This window comes from Bombus fervidus, chromosome 8 (assembly GCF_041682495.2).
Source record: "Bombus fervidus isolate BK054 chromosome 8, iyBomFerv1, whole genome shotgun sequence".
In the NCBI taxonomy this organism is placed as follows: Eukaryota; Metazoa; Arthropoda; class Insecta; order Hymenoptera; family Apidae; genus Bombus; species Bombus fervidus.
Genome location: NC_091524.1, coordinates 8,317,977 through 8,336,193, shown reverse-complemented (window position 1 = coordinate 8,336,193; position 18,217 = coordinate 8,317,977). Strand labels below are relative to the sequence as shown.

General features: G+C 37.8%; 2 protein-coding genes across 2 annotated transcripts; both read right to left on the bottom strand.

Moving 5' to 3' along the window:
* Positions 1-136: 136 nt before the first annotated feature.
* Vgn (vitellogenin) lies at positions 137-7,949 on the bottom strand. The gene is made up of 7 exons (XM_072009116.1): positions 7,839-7,949; positions 6,426-7,144; positions 4,740-5,651; positions 3,584-4,628; positions 1,849-3,474; positions 1,139-1,566; positions 137-812 (listed from the first exon to the last, which is right to left on the bottom strand). Exons 1-7 carry the CDS (start codon positions 7,885-7,887, stop codon positions 252-254), a joined length of 5,340 nt encoding a protein of 1,779 aa, XP_071865217.1. The 5' UTR covers positions 7,888-7,949; the 3' UTR covers positions 137-251.
* A 1,137-nt stretch (positions 7,950-9,086) lies between these two features.
* LOC139990180 (alanine--glyoxylate aminotransferase 2-like) lies at positions 9,087-16,292 on the bottom strand. The gene is made up of 9 exons (XM_072009234.1): positions 16,140-16,292; positions 14,783-14,884; positions 14,569-14,687; positions 14,005-14,239; positions 11,846-11,939; positions 11,144-11,352; positions 10,810-11,035; positions 10,223-10,621; positions 9,087-9,542 (listed from the first exon to the last, which is right to left on the bottom strand). The coding sequence occupies exons 2-9, from the start codon at positions 14,845-14,847 to the stop codon at positions 9,432-9,434; spliced, it is 1,458 nt and encodes a 485-aa protein (XP_071865335.1). The 5' UTR covers positions 14,848-14,884; positions 16,140-16,292; the 3' UTR covers positions 9,087-9,431.
* Between the last annotated feature and the right edge of the window lie 1,925 nt (positions 16,293-18,217).

Here is an 18,217-nt window from a genome sequence, read left to right as displayed (position 1 = left end):
TGACCGAAATGGTTGTACATGGAAGATGTATCGAAAGAATGGCACGAAAATTATTTATGACGCATGCTTCCAACAGTTTGACGATCTAAAACTATATGACAAGGGAAGTAAAACAAATAATATAAAACACCACAGGTATTGAAAAGAGTAAATTTTACTAAAACATTTGATTACGAGCTAAATATAAAATTACCACAGATACTAGTAAGAACATGTAAGTATATGAGGTAGGTAAGCAAGGTACACCGGAATTAGGCCTTGCAAGCAAGAGGAACGTTGATGGGTTCGGTATAGGTAACTGACTTCTGGCTGAGATCAGGCTTGGCACCCTTATTGATTCTGTTTTTCAAGGCCAATGCTGCTCTGTCCTTCTTCATGCAGTGGTATTGATAATCTTTCGGTTTCGTCTCGGTAGCCCAGCAGCCAGGTGCGCAGAAAGGCACCTGACGAATCGTGAAGCATATCGCGTTGTCAGTCTCCTCTATGTTAGTCTTCAAGATGGTGCAGTGTTTGTTTGTAACTTGTTTATGGTATCCCCAGTTTGATTCCTCGGTATCTTTTCGTCCAGATTCCTTGTCGCTGATCACGTTGCTGAAACGACTCTTCTCTTCCTGTACGCAATCGTAGTTCATCAGCAACTTCGAGTTCTCTAAAGACTCACCCTCGCAATGCTCCTTGGTCAGAGCGTAGCTGGCGATGAATAGCTCGGGTTTTCGAAGAATGCAACTCCTGGGAGCTGTAAAGTCGTTGACCGGCTCCCCGTCGTAGTTACCACAGAGACCACGGATGACTTTGCGGAATTTGTCACCCGCCTACGAATTTCGATAAATTATTAATTACGCCGTTGATTTTTTTATTTAGTCAGATATCGTTTAATCCGTTGCTGTTCGCGTATCTTTCCAATCAAATGTCAGAAAATGATTAATACCGTTTTTAAAGCGAAATTATTTCCTTGGTATGCGATCTACTCGGAAAGCAAGCAAATCCACTTTTTATAGATTTCTAAATGTTAGTATGGGAACGTGTGATTAATTCTTAATTTTTCAGAAACAATTATAGAAAGCTAGAAGGATTAATGGCTAATCTACGGAGGATATTCGAGCAAGAAATTAATTTAAATCTAAACTTTGTTACTTACCTTGATCATTACACGTTTTCCATCGTAAACAAGGCTCAGTGCGTATTTGTCAGAAACCAAACCGATAAAGTGTTCATCGATTTGGAAGATCTCGTACAAGACCTCGTTGTCCTTCCTTTCCTGCCAACTTATGTCCTTAGTTACCGTGACGGGATGTTCGTTCACTAAAACTTGTATTTCGGTCGAAGTAGGTACAAATTTGATCTCCTTGTCACCGAGTAAAACTTTCACTTCCCTCTGTCCGTTTTCCGTTTCACGAATGAGGATGCTCACGCTGTCGAATTTGTACATATACATCTTCTCGTCCGGATTATCTGGGTTCGCTTGAGGATACGTGGTCATGACGACGTGCCAGCAGTTGCCTAATCTCAGAGGGTACTCTTTGCCATCGAATGTTTGCGCCCTGGTGTTATCCAATATACAAGCGGCTGTAAAAGTAAATGATGAGACTATCGTGCAGAGATAAAAATATATTTAGAGATTCTTCGCCTCGATGTAACAGTTTTGATCGATAAGACAAATTAGTCGACATTATAGTCGATCAGATCCACGTTCCTTTTCCTAATGGAAATTCGATATCTACTAAGAAGCTTGGAATCACTACGCGCACAGTTCAAAAATTACTAAAATGTCAGCTTCGTATTCTACTCTTGAATCGATAATGTAACTAGCTGAAAAAGTGATTTTACAATTGTTATAATTATACTCACGTTCGTCCTCGTTGTACAAGAGGTTTTGAATATCCATGTCCTCGTCTGCAGCCATCAGAACGTCCTCCGCAGAAATTTCAAGAACAGACAGGTCTAGGTGGTTGATGCGAATGTTCATAATCGGAGTAGCGATTAGTATGTCAGCTCTTTCCAAATTGTCGGTCAGATTGACCGCGATGTCGATCTTCTTCTTGCCGTTTACCTTAGGATCCAATAAATGTGTGTGAATGTCCGCGTATTCTTTCAAATAATCGGCGTTTATTACGAAGGCGAGAGCCTTGGTGGTGTAATACAAAATATACGGCGATTGGAAATCTATGGAGACAGTCATTTGATCAAGAATCATAGAGATCGCAGCAGCATTTTGACAGGCTCGGAGGATGTTGTTACCCTGATACATTTGTTTCTGGCAAGTTTTGATCAAAGATACATTCTTGATACGTTCCCTTAACTCCTTACTCTGGGTAGCTTCACTGTTGATGTTTATCTGTTCACCAGTGGAACAAGTCCTTCCAATGCGCAAATCTGCGTTAAATTCTACCTTGGGTTTCAATTGAGCGACCTGATCGTAGAACACCGTGTTGTCTGGCGTGACCTTCGTCTGGGTAGTCGCGCAGACTTCGAACATTTTATTAAAGCTCCAATATAGCAGCGTTCGTCCTTTCTTCTCAGCTTCGCTATAGGACTTGGCGATGGTTATAACGTTCTGGATACTCTCTTCGCTTGTCACTGGAATTTCTATTAGAATATCTATCACCTGTGATTTGGCCAATTTGATACCATTGGCAGCCTCCTCCATCCATTGTTTCCTACGAGTTTCGCTGTCAGCCTCCTTGTCGGATGGCTCCACGGCTGTAGCTTTGTATGTCCATAGTGTAGTATCTAGAGTGGTGGGTTCGAAATCCATAAAATCATACGTTATGTTGAATACGAATGGTGCCACCTGTTCGCGTTTCAGATTCAGCAAGATGTCTACTTTCTGGTAGTAGTCGTAATCCAAGGTCCACGGAGTCATAATCACATCGGAAAAGTCATCGAAGTCCATGTTAACCCAGTTGTTGTAGTTGTAAGATTTGTCGCTTTCCAGGTACATATTCACCAGATCCCAACCTGAGATAGTATCGGAATTGATATCGTTGGAAAGTAGTGTTTGCGTTGTTTTCTCGGTGAGCAGAGGACGTAAATTCAAAATGTTGTGATTGGCGATGTATGGAACGACGCTGTAATGCAATAATCGTGCCTTTTCTTCTCCCTTCAATGGATAAATCCTTATTTCCCACTTATGTTTAAATAGGTCCATATCCAGAGTTATTTTCATTGGTAGGTAAACGTTAAAGTTAAGATCCACGCCGACGATGTACTGCTGGTACTCGAAGGGCGTGACGAAGCCAAGTCTTCCTTGAATCTTCATTGCATAGAGCATACGAACATCGGTTCCCGCTTTCGTAATCTTTGCATTCTTCGCCTCGTTGTTTATAGCTCCAGTGATCTTAAAAAGCGTCGGTATTTCAAAACTGTAGACGAATGGCAATCCGGTTTCTGTGGGGAAGCCAAATGTTACGTCGTAGGATTGTAATCGGTTGATGAGGTTTCCTTGTTTTTCGCCCTTCAGATACATCGTCAGCACTAGAATTACAAACGATACACGATTAACATCTACAATCGAATTGTCTACAAATCGCTTCGTATTTAATGAAAAATATCGTTAATACGTCAAATATTTAGAAACACTTACATTCACGGAGTAGAGAGAGAGAGGTCTTATCGAAGGGCAAGAACCTCGCTATGTACTTTCCGTTCAAATTTATGTTTCCCTCTAGAGGAATAGGTTTGTCAGGAATGATATTCAACTCTTCGGCGATCCTCTCAGCCGCCAATCTGATACCTTCCTTGTCTTTCTGGCTAGTGTTCAACTCAAGAATGGACCTAATGCTCGAAACCATGGCTACTACTTCGAAAGGAGGGAGCTTGAAGTCTCCGTAAGAAGAGTACACGGCGTAGTATATAGCGTTAGGAACCAGGCTATCATCGCTGCCAATGTAGTCCAGGATCATGTGAGAAATGATATTCCCTCCGTCTGTGATCGATTCGGTGGCGTATCCGTGAGAGTAATGGTAGCTGTATTCGTTTGGAGTCAGTAGATTCTTTGCGGCGCGAGCTTTCTTCGCCAGCGTTCGATATTCGGGGTCCTTCATGTTCGCCAAGCTCTTCAGAGTCGACTTCACGGCCGAGTTTACGTGTTTGTTCTTCTCGATCTTGGTAAATTCTGCCATTCGTTGTAACATGAGTAACGGAGGATCGGTCGTCATCAGAAGGAAGACAGCGGTGCAACGCACTTGGTGGGCTTCCATAGTGTTCAGATAGATCTTGTACAAAATCGAACGCGCCAATTTTGGAAAACCTTCAGCCAGTTTGGCCAAAGCTGAGACCACTAGCGTCCTCTGGAACACCGTCAATTGTACTTTGCCTTCCAGGTAAGGCTCGAGAACGGGGAGAATCTTCGGATGACCGATATTACCCAAAGCCACGATGTAAGTCTGAATAACCGTGCTTCGGCCACTTTCCACGGCTTTCTTCAATTCCTTCTCCAGGTAGGGGATGTACTCTCGGGTAACTACTTGATCGTGTTTGGGCGTGAGACGACCGAACGTATGCACCGGATAGTGATTGTGCAGGCTCTTTCTGCTCACTTGAGCGTTATAAACCAACTCGCTAAATGCTATGATCGCCGGGCCGCTGATGGCTAGATCCTTCATCACTGTCTCACATGTAGCTAGTTTCTGGGAAACGCAAATTCAAGAAGATTCAGTACATCGTAAGACATCATTGTTACAACTGAAAATTTCATATATTACGAGTTAATATTATCACAAGTGAACTTAGATACTCACGAAAAATTCCTTGACGTATTCAGCAGTAGGTGCACGAGCTGTCTTGGGAAGTCTAGCCAAGAGATCTGCAGCTGCCGTGGAATCGACTTCCTTCAACTCGATCCAGTTCTTGATAACCAACAAGCCTGGTCCAGTTCCAGTTTGAGCGACAGCGGATTTCAACACGTTCCAAGCGTTTTGTTTAGGAATCAGAGTCTTGTCGAGCGATTTCAGCTCGTGAGGAGAGAAATGTACGTCCTTATCGACTTGTAATATTTGGTCCTTATTCATCGTACGAAGTAGATCGCTCAGGATCGTGTACTTCTCGAGAATTTGGTTTTTATGCAGGTCGTTCGGATCTTCCATCTCGTTGGCTATTTGGTAAATAAGTTCTCTGCTTTTCGCTACAACGTCCATTTCTTTATGTTTTCCAATATATTTGCCATTATAGCCAATGAGTAGGGGCGACAAAGGATTCTGAGGAGCATTTTCCATCGTGGGTTTAGGTTGCCAGTACTGGTCCTCCTCGCTGCTGGAAATCGAACTGGACGAGCTGGACGAGTCAGACGAAAGGCTTCGAAGATTTTGACCTTTCGTGACTTCTTCGCTCGAACTAACAGAACTGACGCTATCCGAAACCATCGTCTTATCCGAATCCTCGAGTACTTTACCGACTCTGCGTTCTTCGATGTCTGAGAAAGGATTGTGGTAAGTGTAAACCAGGTTGCCAGTGGATTCCAGATTTTTCGGTTTGAGCAGAGGATTCGTAATTTTCTTCACGGCAGCCAAGGTTAGATTCATCCTGCTGGCTACCAACCCGTGTCCATGATCGTAGAATCTTGGGTTCACGTACATTAAGTTGGTAGTCACCGCCGATTGGATGGTGAAACTCTTCAGCGTTCCTGAGATGATGATTCTGCTCGTCGCAGATTGCTGCAACATCGAAAATCTTGTTTAACATCGCCTGTACCGTACATATTATATCGATACTCTTCATAAGACAAATAGAATCAAAACCACCGAGAAATGAAACCTTTTACAGTATAATACTGTAGTATCGTGGACGAAAGGCCTAGCAGATATCGGGCGAACTATAAACAAAGTCGCGAGAAAGCCGAAGTGCCGACAGTCCTTCAATCGAATAGTTTCACGGAAAAGACCTGCGTGACCCTGACCACGAACGATTGTGCAACACGCGCGTGATGGGGCTAAGACAAGAGACAAAGGGATGCTAAGGGAAAAAGACGAATTAACAGTCAGTATTAGTTGAGAAGTCAGAGAGTGCGAATTGCGTTGTCGAGAGAGTGCGATCCGCGTGAGAGGAAGCGTTGGAACCGTGGTGACGAGAGTTGTAAATTAACTATTTAGTTGTCTTAATTATAACTCGTTATTGTATTTAGTTCGCGTTAAACAACCATAGTTTTCTGTTTAACCAACACCAGTTTGATTCATTTTAAACAAACTAATTGTAGTAAAGATCCTACAATACCATTATCGATAAACGATTGAAGATTGTGTTTTCTGTGTCCAGATACAAGAAACGCAAGAAACGTTGTCGACAAAGAAATAGTTATTCCTAGATTTTATTAAGGGTTTAACACGGTTCAGGGATTGGCACACAATTCCGACTTTCTATCAAAATACCGTCAAAGATACTGTCCGGCTTCTAACATTCCGATAATATCATCAACGATGCAAACTACTCACCGAGAAGAATTTTCCATTCTTATTGGAGCCAGCTTCCCAATACTTGTTGTCAGTTATACCAAACTGATAGTTCATCCTCCGATCACATTTGTTGTAGTTTTTCGATTTGCGGATATCAATATATTGTCCATCTCCCTTCAACTTCGGTATAGGAAGTAATTCTGGATAAATATAGGTGACGTGCTCTGGCAGCGGTGTGATATCGTAAAGAACTTCACATTGTCCGCCAACTGAATCTTCCATAACTCTGAACAATCCGTACGGTTCTTGGTCAGTCGGAATTTGCGTTTCGTCCGTTCTGATCGCGTTCTCACCCAGGCTGTCTATTTGCAATTGGCTAACGATACTCTTCAAGATGTTCACCTCCCAGGTTGGGACGGTACGATCCACGAGGATGTCCCTGATCACGCCATGTTTCAGCTTGATACAGAACGGTTTACCAGAAAGAGGCAAGTCACGAAGTTCCAACAATTGGTCAGAAATCTCAGTGTCCCAGCCTTCCGGTAAAGATTTGAAGACTCGAGCGTATTGACTTTGCGACACCTTCGCAGTTAGCATCTGAGGATCTTTGACTTGTATCGTGAGCAATGCTTTTATCAGTATACCGGTGTGCAGATCGGATAATTCATTCAAACTCGCTATCGTTCGACTGCGTATGAGATAAGTGTACTCATTGCCAACGTGCCAGCCATGGTCGTAGTCGGCTGAAACTATTCCCGCTGCGGATACGTAGAAATTTTCAGCGTTAGCTTCGATTGATTGAACGCGACAGAGTTGTAAATATTAAACGTAAAGAAAAGAAACGAAGAATAGTCCCAATCATTTTTGGGACTGAAAAATTTAATTTATTAAATAATAAGTCTTGGTCATTTTAGGGAAAATGTGAGGAAATGAAACAAAGAGAAATTCCTGAATGATTGAAATTGAAACGTACGTATTCTGAGACAGAGAAATTGTTCGTGTTTTTATTTCCGAGATGTAGAAGTTTTTGATACTCTGCGTGAGAAATATCTTTCTCTAAAATTAACAGTGGAATTATCAGACCGCTATTTCTTATAGGAATTTCATTTCATTTTCTGTATGAAGTATTTTTTCTTTTTTTTATTCTTTTGGTACAAGTTCTATAATTCAATCGTTGATAATTGTATTCTCAATGACAAAAGAATAAAGCAAAGAAAAATTGTTAAACGATTAGAACTGAATTTTCAGTGTCTCGAGATAAAAAGGATTTGCCACATTTCTGGCATTGCAAATAAGAATTTTGGGATATACCTCGTTCTACGTGAAATATGCCTCCTATTATCAAATTAATTAAAATTTATGAAAAAAGTTCAAGGGAGAAAGAAGATCGATGAGAAAGAAGATGGGCCAATTGATAGAGAGGTGTGAGTAGAATTTTCTACCTTTACTTACCAAGCAATAAAACCGTCAGTAGTAGCCACATATTGAAAGCCGTGGACATCAACCGAGAAAGTAACGTTGGATCGTTTTCAACCTCCAATTTATACTTTAATCGTGCCAACGTAAGCAGCTAAGAGAATGTCCGTGAACTTATTTTTTAATCTATATGCGACTCATTTCTCCTATCTATGTTTTTCAGTGTCTATTAGAATAATAACCACTAGATCGAATTTTATTATCTGCTAATAATTCTGACGTTGAAGAAATAATAATTCCGTCAACGATATCGATTTTTTTCGAACTAATCCTTTTCTTCGTTAGAAACATTTCTAACGAAATATACCTAATCGATAGACATGAAATTTGACAACATTTTTCTTCGAAATTCTCGATTTGGATCTCCGGCTGACTTATCATTTCATAAAGCATTTCTTCCATTTTCTTCCAGGTTGTGACATATGAAATATATCCGACTTTTAATATTTATCATATTCCAGTGAATCCTAAAACTACAAAACTAGTACATCTACAAAAACAAAAATATTTATTGAAAAAGAAATTTTAACAAATTGATAGAATAAGATTTAACATCTTCTATCGTTCTATCTTGGATAATCTCGTTTGCTATGTTAGCTCAGAGTTTAAGTTTACGTCGAAATATTTTACAATGTCCTTTACATTAAAAATTCCTTTTTTCTAAAGAACCTTTCAGGAATTTCCTAGAATGTCCTTTAAATTAAAAAAAAAAAAGAATCGTTTCCTGCGAAGAAAATTGATCAAGTCAAAATAATATTTTGACCAATATCTTTATCGAGATTCAAATGTTACCCACATAATCATAGTTCACGTATGATAACGATATAAAGCCGTGTCGTGATAACGTAACTCCAGAAAACGCTAGATTTGTGTTCATAAATAATTCAGTTAGTCATAATATGCTAAAATGCAGATGTGATTACACGTGGGGTCACGGTTCGTGCGTTTTTATCATATTAGATGCCATCATATTATATTTACGGATTTATGGATCTGCAGAATTATAGTTATTAAACAATAATCAATAATCTCCATTAGTATTTACTACTATCTCCTGGTGTTCGATCTTTGATTTTACAAAAAATGCTTGTATTTTAAATAACGACGATCGTAGTCAACAATTTTAACGCAGACATTGAATTTTCTTCCTTATATCTGTATTTACTTGTACTCGTTTCTTTCAACTATCTCGCTAGTAGCGGAAAGAATAATCAAACAAATGGATATATAAAAATATAGTATATTTATAGTGATTATATTTATTAAAATATATATTCTAAAGTATTATTACTTCGAGCTTATGTTCGACGTTTAATTAAATCTTAATTGTAGTCTCATCTCTCTCTGTTCACCTGTAATTCTTTTTATAAATATATACACGGTATTCTTAGTTATATTATAACATATTTATCAATAATCATTCAGCTCACGAACAGTAATATCTTAATATCTTCTATCTATCTATCTATCTATTTATTCTATCTATCTAAATAATATCTTAAATATAAGGCACACGACCATCGTGTTTTATAAATATATTATAATATAAGGTTCAGCTTAAATTAATTGTTAATTAGCGCGAACAAGCAACGGCTTCCCGCTTGAACACGTGGTGTTATCCGTTTCCACGTCCATTTTAGAGATTGTCGCCTTCAAAATAGTCGTCGTGGGTTCGTACTTCTGAAAACACATAATTAATTAATTATCAAGAATTAATAACCATCTAAATTTTGGAGAACCTCGTAGATTGCAACGTTCGCTTAAAAATATTCCTATCGTGTCTGCTAATATGAAATCACGTACGAAATAAATTGAAAAGATCATCGAGAGTTAATCGAACAAGCGATATCTAAAAGACTTTCATGCGAAATTACTATCTACAAAAATTATTGAAGAAATATGTAATTAACGGTTCACTGGTTATCGAGGCACATGCAGAGTGGCGAGAAAAAATATCGCTCATCCGGATGAGATATGACGATCTTTTTGCAAAGTCAGACATTTTCATTCAGAAAAACAAAGTGCACTTGGAAATGTTACAACATTCCGCATCCGGTTTCCGATCGAAGCGTGTCTACGCTTTCTCGCTCAAACGCAACATTATTGCATAATCTACGTTATCATTCAATAAGAAAATCTAGAAATTACATTCACAATTTCGAAACATCTTAACATGCAGAAATTCTGCTCTTCGTTCATTCATTTTTCGTAAGTTGTTCGCAACTCCGCTTCTAGAATCTCGTCTAAATATCTCTTCTAATATTTCCAACAAGTTATAATATTTCTCCGTTCTAATATTCTAATACTCCAAGTTTTAATTCCAATTAACATCTCCAATTGAAACTCCAATTAATAATCACCTTTTCGACGCCAATGTCCACTTCCTCGAGAACTTCGTCTAAAGTAGACACCAAGTGATTTACATTCTCAATCGTGAATACCATCGGCGGTTTCACTTTCAAGATATTGTCGTCCGGGCCGTCGCTGCTTATCAAAATCTTTCTGTCCTTCATCCTGGAGACCACGTGCTTCGCTTCTGTCGTCGCTGGGCTTCTCTCGATCCTGTCGCGTACCAACTCGATACCCGCGAACAGTCCAACACCTCGCACGTCACCGATAATTTTTCGTCGCTTGGCCAGCTTCCTCAATTCCATCATCAGATGTTTACCAACCTTCAAAGCGTTCTCTTGAAGATTCTCTCGCTCGATCACTTCCATCACGGCATTCGCTATGGCGCAGGACACTGGGTTACCCCCATACTAGAATTCGACAGAGGACAAATGTAAGTGTTTCATGGTTTTTAATTTCATAATGTAAAATAAATAATTATTATTATTATATTCTATAAAAAAAGGAAGGTGTCCGAATTCGTTGATTCGTAAACGATAAGGTTTTCTTACAGTGAAGAATACGAAAAACGAAGAGATTTAACAACTTTGATATTCACCGTATTAAAGTATTCTATTCCAGTGTCTTTGAAGCTTCCAGCAATGGCCGGGGTCGTAATCACAGCTGCCACAGGATGTCCGTTTCCCATGGGTTTTCCTACGGTGACTATGTCCGGTATAGCGTCCTCGCCGTAAAGCTGGAAGGCCCACATGTGGCTACCAACTCTTCCAAATCCGACTTGAACTTCATCCGCGATGCAAACGCCACCGGCTTCTCTAACGTGCCTGTTATTTTATGCAAATAGTATTAACGAAACTGAAGGTAGGCCAATTATATCAATAATTATATTAACTATATTAAGAAATTCGACGCTGATAGAGTAACATACTCACTTGTACGCATTTCTGAAGTAATTCTGTGGTGGCAGAATTTGCCCGCCGACAGACATTAAACTTTCAGCGATAAAAGCACAGACTCCCTTGCCTTCGTTCTTCAGATTCTGACAGATATCCTTCACATCATCGGCGTACTTTACGCCCAGATCTTCGTTAGGGTGGTCGATATCGCGATACTTCCCTCGATAAACATCCGGGCATGGTGCCTATAAATAAATACGAGAAGCTTACATTAAATACCGAACATAGATAATTGGCATCCAAATATTTTTGAAGTATAAAATTTCAATACTTTTCACGATTATAAATATAGTAATAATAATGATGATGATGATATTTATTGTTTATCAGAATCTACGTCTATTAGAAGAATTTCTTCTTTTTTTTTTTTTAGCACAGCGAATTGGTTCCCTTAGTTCTTAATTAGTTTCCTTATCGTACGAATAGAGTTATTCTAAAGTTATGAAATACATTTGCACGTATTATATACGGTGATAATTTTTTTTACAAAATTTATCAACTTTATTTATCAAATTTTTCGATATTAAAATTGTTAAAGAAGGTTCAACAATTTAATTAAACGTTATTTACATTATCTAGGCTACTGTTGTTATTTAGATTGTTTTAGATATATTAAAAATTCAGATACTTTTTCGAGAAACTTCAGTATAATAATAGAAATTGGTAAAACTTTCTTACCACGTGAACCCAGTCTTTTTTGCCAGGCCCGTTCGGTTTGTTGAACTTGTACGGCGAAATATCGATCATCGAAGTCAAATGGCCGTGATAAGCACTAAAAGAAAGAAAGAACAACGTTAAACGACAGTTTGTTTTCAGCCACCTCAGCACTCTCTGTCAAGCTCACTATCAAGCTCTAACTCTAAGCGTCATTTCACTGTGATCGTCCGTACGGCGACGAGGCCATCTTATCCGTTTTTCTTCGACACGTCCTGAAAATGGTCATTCTCTTCTCTTCGTGAAACTCTTCACTTCACTCAACGATTTTCGTTATTAGGAAAGACAATAAAGAGAGAGAGAGAGAGAGAGAGAGAGAAAGAATAAAACGATTCGCGAAATACACGTACGCTTTTCACGCTGTCTCAGCTTGCGGAAGTATCGATAACAAGGCAAAAGGGAACGCTGATAGCTCGATGACGTAAAATTACGTTATCAAAGAATCTGATGTCGTGAGGCAAGACGTATTCGCAACACGTCACTCGCAAAGCGAAGGATGAACGTTGAAGACGCTGAGGATAGCGCAGCTGCAAAGGGAGCGTGAGTGAATCATGAAACTATCAATGCGTGTTCACCAAGGTATGGTCACATGTTCATTGCTGAAACTCGATTAATCAGGTTTCTGCAATTATTAGACGCGCGATGCTTAAAGAATTTTCATTTAGGGAATTATCATTTATAGCAGTTGTATCTAAAATTTCTTGTCTTGATTGATTTTGAAGTTCCAAAGAAACTTGCGTTTTCCATGTTTCGAATAAATTTGAATTTTCTCTAATTTAGACTCCTCTTCTTTTTTCTTGTAAATGCCAGATTTTGTTATTTCAGATCTCGGTCTTTAAGATTTAAAGCAAGATTTAGGGTAAATTTTCACGAGCCAAATGCCAAGTTTAATATTTCTACCCTTGCAAACTTTAAAATTAATTTTCATCCCCTGAACGCTCAAATTTGAAACTTTTATCTTTGCAAGCGATAAATTTCACCCTTCGAATATCAAATTAAAAATGTCCATCTTTCTCGAGGTCTAACAATAAATTTCCACCTACTACTACGTATTTTTTTCAATTCAAAACAAGCATTTAAAAGCTTCTTAAAATATTTTGAATCGTGACGATATCATCGTGCACACGGCCACGCTTTTAACAACGTAATTTCACTTGTCCAGTTATCGAGGCTCGCCTTGGCCCACTTTGTGTCACAACACACCCCCTCGATTCGCTTCTTTCGTATCGACAACATTCGTCCCTGCTGTCGCCTCTCGGCTTCGCATCTTTTCTATCAGGATATAAAATTACTTTTTCGTAGATAAGTTGCGATCCATATTGCTTCGCTTCTTGTTGTGTGGCGTACATGTGGCACGTACGTGTCACCTAAAACGACAATAGCTTTATGTGACTTTGTCGACTTTGTGCGTGCACGAAAATTCGCCGATCGATCATGTACAACTTCTTTCGTTGTCTCGTCGCATCGCGTTGGCCACGTTGTTTGTATCTTCCAAAGCGTTTTCATTCGCTGTAAACAAGCAAAAAAGAAAACCCACACGATTAGTCGGCTCTCGAGTAAAGGAACGTAGTCTGCCTGAGAGAAATCATCGTAGCCTGAAAAATCATCGTGTTCCTATCGCCTTCGTGTTATTCTAGTCGGATCGTATGGCTACTCACTGAATTTTGCCCCGATCAGAAAGGGAAAACGAAGGCTACCTGCAAATCATCGAGACACGTTTTTCTCACGAAAGAAACAACGCACAGTAATTTTTGACTTGTTTTTTTGTTCGAGGGTCGCATATTTAGTCGGAAAAAGCCAAAAGCCTGTTGGACAGCAACGATTTCGTTTCTCATAGAATTTTCCTTCGATCATGAGAAGAAACGTTTTACGAATTCTCAGAAGATTTATTTTTTCAAATATTTATAGCTCTTTCGTAAAAGATATGAAAAATTACTGAATATACGAATATTACAATAAATAATCGAATATAGAAAAATTTCTATGATAATCTAAATGATAATTTAGTTAATGAACGAAATCGTTACGTTTGTCTAAACGTAGATTATCGCTAATCTACGTTTTTTTCGGAAACAAGTAAATACCTTTTGTGGCTAATTGTTTTAAATTGTTTGACAACTTACTGGTCTAAAGTGATAATATCCTTATTCTTGGTATGCGTCTGAGCGAGACGAAGCGCGAGATCGTTGGCCTCGCTGCCTGAGTTTACCAGGAAACAGATGGACAGTGGTTCCGGAAGAAGCGAGGTCAAACGACGCGCACAGATTACCAGATCGTCATGGAGGAAACGGTTGTTGGTGGAGAGCAAAGCCATTTGTTCTTGACCTGCGCGCACCACCGTTGGATGACAGTGACCCACTGTAAATTTATTTATTTATTCGTGTTAATTCATTTACTTTATTATCATTCACAAACTTATATTTTCCTTTTCTCAGACTCGTGTGTGTGTGTGAAGTTCTTTTAAAATGAAGCTTTTAAAGTGCATAGATTCTTTACAAACCTATATAAACGCTATCTATCTAATTTAAATAATTTCTATACGATTCTATGCACAGTTTTAGTCTCTATAAATTATCTATTTATTATCTTTTGTTCTTTTTTTCTTTTCATTTATTATCAATTATTTTTACGAATTGAAGCTTCTTAAATTTAAAAAATATTTTGATATATTAAAATCTTTTTCATACCATGAGCAACATTGTTGATACAGTCCAAGAAACGATTGCCTCTCTCGTCGAACATGTACTGCCCTTCGGCTCGAACAATTTTCAAAGGGTTCGATTTGTAAAATAATTTGCACGCTTGCCTGTAAAACGATCGATTCGTGTTCACACTCGAAATGAATATTGTCCCATATGACAACTGCGATAAATAGGAACGCACGATTAACGTGATATTTACCCGATATATCGCTCTCGGAGTCTAATCGTCTCGGATTTTGGCATCTGTTCCAATGATTCAGCCATTTTTGAAGATGATCTAGTATGACTTCTTGATTAAAGCCTACGAAAACATAAGAACAGTTTCATTAATGAATAATGTATTATATAGAAGAGAATAATTCACAAGTAATATAAATAACACAGATTAGGGTAAAATGTAGGTAGATCAAAGGAAGATCTAATTTCCTGAAAAATAAAATGCTATTTATTGAGAAATTTCCTTAGCCTTCCTATATTTAAAAATTAATATTACGATGTATTGAAGGCACATAATAATCATTTAGAAGCACGGGTATCGGCCACTTCCCCATAGGATAAGTAATTTTCCAGCGGCTAATATGTGCACGTGATTACTACGTGGAAGTAGTACTTACACTTACACATTCTTTCAATCATAGTCTCCTGTCTCACAAGATTTAGCAAACACATTCGCATCGTTAATCGTTAGAAAAATTACAAATTTAATACAGACTTTTGTAAAATAAAAATTGCAAAATTTTGAATCAATCGTGCAGTAACAGACACAAGTATCAATGGAATGTTGCTATAAAAGCGAATCGCAAGAGAATTGGTGTCGCACGTGTCGCAATAGAGACTTCTTAAGTTACTTAAGATGTACGAAATTAGCAAAGAAGAAAAAGAGAACTCGGGTCAAGAATCTTCTGTCACATGTGTTTTAAAACGACCGCGATCATTTCTGACGATAGATCAAATACTTGCTGTCTATTATCTCAGATTGATCAAATATTCCTGGTAAAAACAAGGTGTTTATTTTAGGATTGACAACAGATATTTACTTTTTATGGTCTTTGAATCTCACAATTTATAGTACTTCGATATTTCTGTATGATTTTTGTCGCCAGTACTAGGCAAGAACTATATTATCTAATAAATTTTTGTAATTCCTACGATTCGTCGCTACGTATGATAATGCAAACTGTACATGTATATAGTATTTATTACAAAACTCTAAAATGTGTTATTTTTAAGAAAAGTCAAAAGCAAATATATAAAAAGAAAAATAAAATAAATAGGAAATTTCCTGTATACGAAACCTTTACCCAAAAGATAGAATCGATATATACACCACCGAATATATCAATAAGAAAACAAAGAAAAAATTTGGCAAACCGTCCAACTACCCTACACCACCACTTCGAATAGCTACGAGTATTATTCGGTAACTGTATGCGATAATCACAGAAAACAGATAAAGAAAAAAAAAAAAAAAAAAGAACGAGGAAAATATTTTGGAAGATTATCGCTAAACACTCACACGCGTCACGTACGGAAGAGCAGAGTCAGTGTGATCGTACCTGAACTCGAGTATATTCGGAATGTGTTACGGCCCTCGGACTTCTGAATGCAGTCGTCAGCTGAGTGCCGCGACCTACTCCGGTGACGTCATATATACCGCTTTGCTCATTGTCTGCCAGGAGTGGTGGGGAGCGAGGGGATGCGCGCGCAATTACCTCGTCTCCCCTCCACTGCGTAGCACCACACTGGCGCGCGTAACTTAAGCGAAAAGAGATTTCGATCGATCAAGATATTTTTCCTCTTCCTTTTTAGATGTCCCTTACATTTAGCGTCCCTTTCCCCGTATCTCATGCATATTCTTGCGAATCATTGCCGAGTAAACAAGAAGATAGTGATCGAGAGAAGAAAACGTGAGGAGGACATTGCTATTTGCGTTGAAAGTGGGGGACTAGAAAACTGGAGAGAAAAATAGACGAGCGTAGAGGCAAGCGAGATTTTCGATTCTTTGACGAAGATCGTTTCGAACTATTCTTTTAGAAATCTTTTAATTAGATTGATCGAATAAAGACTGATCGATACTTTTTTTTTAAATAAAATGGAGTAGCGTAGGAGAGTTTATTGTGAATAAGTAAGATGGAATTTAAGAAAGAATAAAAGTAAAGAAAAGTATAATATTTCATTAGGGCTAGTAAAGGCAAAACAAAATTCTATTGAGAGTATATTAAAAAATTATATAACGGCGATGTCGAACGATTACGATGACCACGAGCGAGAAAATATGTTGCGCGATACGTTAAAATTAGCAGTCGGTGGTATTCCGATAGTGAAAACCGCACGTGCTCGAAAGAATTTTAATAGAATTCTACACACTACAATGAGTAGTAAAACCGAAATAGAGGGTCATCCCCTTGACCGTGAGAAATAAAGGCACAATAGAACTGGCATTGAAAATAATACATGTAACGGTGATTATTGAAATGGTCCAGGCCATCGTAAGACCTAAAAATAAAAGGATATTTACTTTGCGTCACGTATTATACTATAATAATCTGTAACCATTTTTGCAGAACTATCGAACTGTGTTGGTTATTGTGTCGTTAACACAGAATTCAGTTCATGCGTTAAACGTAGAACTTTGTGTATCTCAAGAAAAAAAAAAAGAAAAAAAAGATGTCTTAGGCTACTTTCATAATCATCGACGCACATAAGACATACTACTGTGAATAACAGAACGAAATTATCATGGTTAGCAAACTGCGTATGTTAATTATGCAAACAGTAGATTTCCTATCATTAAGAAAAAAACACCATTATAAACGTCATGAGAAGATTGTAAATATTTATGCAAATTTTTTTCAAATACAGTCATAAAAAGTGTAACTCGCATATACGCAATAGTATGTTGTATTTTTTAAATGTCGTAAACCTAGGCATTTGTCTTTTGCATCTGCGCTCATTGTATTTTTACATATTTACGTTCGAGATAAATACACAATTTGTCTGATCATCAAGAACAAAGAAACAAACACATTGCATCTCGCAACTATAGCAACTTCGCTTCTCCTAACCGCGATCGATTGCTATTAATATTGTTGTATCGATTGCTTCTATTATTATCGGATTGTTATCATGTTACATAACGTGGTATTATCATGTATATCATTTATGCATAAAATTTGATTGTCGAATAAAATAGAATACGAGCTTATCAAAATTTTGGATAAATATTTCAAAGTATGCACTCGATCAAATTTGCAATATTAATTATTTATATTAACTAATATATTAACTATAGTTATTAATCCTTGTCAAAGAGATAATTAATTCTTGATATAGCGATTCTTGAACTAATTTCTTATCCAGTTAATTCTCGCTAAAAATAGTAAGCGGCTAAAAGTCTTCAACGTAGTAACATGGTAGAACGATGTCTATAATCGCTGTTGATTAATAATTATTATTATCGCTTTAAGAACTAGGTTGTACTCTGTTATATTAGATTTTTTTTCAAAATCACGCGATAACGATAACAATAACGTGACTTAAAACACGTTTATGAATGAAAAAAAACCAATTCTTTTTCTAAAATTCCTTTGAACGGTACAAGTTCCTCTCCGAATTTCCTTCAGCTCCTGAAGTT

Excerpts from the sequence above, each read along its gene's own strand:
- Vgn (XM_072009116.1), bottom strand. The coding sequence starts at position 7,887 with ATGTCCACGGCTTTCAATATGTGGCTACTACTGACGGTTTTATTGCTT. Across the intron at positions 7,145-7,838 it reads ACTGACGGTTTTATTGCTTG|CGGGAATAGTTTCAGCCGAC; the intron begins GTAAGTAAAGGT and ends ACGTATCCGCAG. Across the intron at positions 1,567-1,848 it reads CTTGTACAACGAGGACGAAC|CCGCTTGTATATTGGATAAC; the intron begins GTGAGTATAATT and ends TTACTTTTACAG.
- LOC139990180 (XM_072009234.1), bottom strand. The coding sequence starts at position 14,847 with ATGGCTGAATCATTGGAACAGATGCCAAAATCCGAGACGATTAGACTC. Across the intron at positions 14,240-14,568 it reads TATCAACAATGTTGCTCATG|TGGGTCACTGTCATCCAACG; the intron begins GTATGAAAAAGA and ends ATAAATTTACAG. Across the intron at positions 10,622-10,809 it reads GAATAGAATACTTTAATACG|TATGGGGGTAACCCAGTGTC; the intron begins GTGAATATCAAA and ends GTCGAATTCTAG.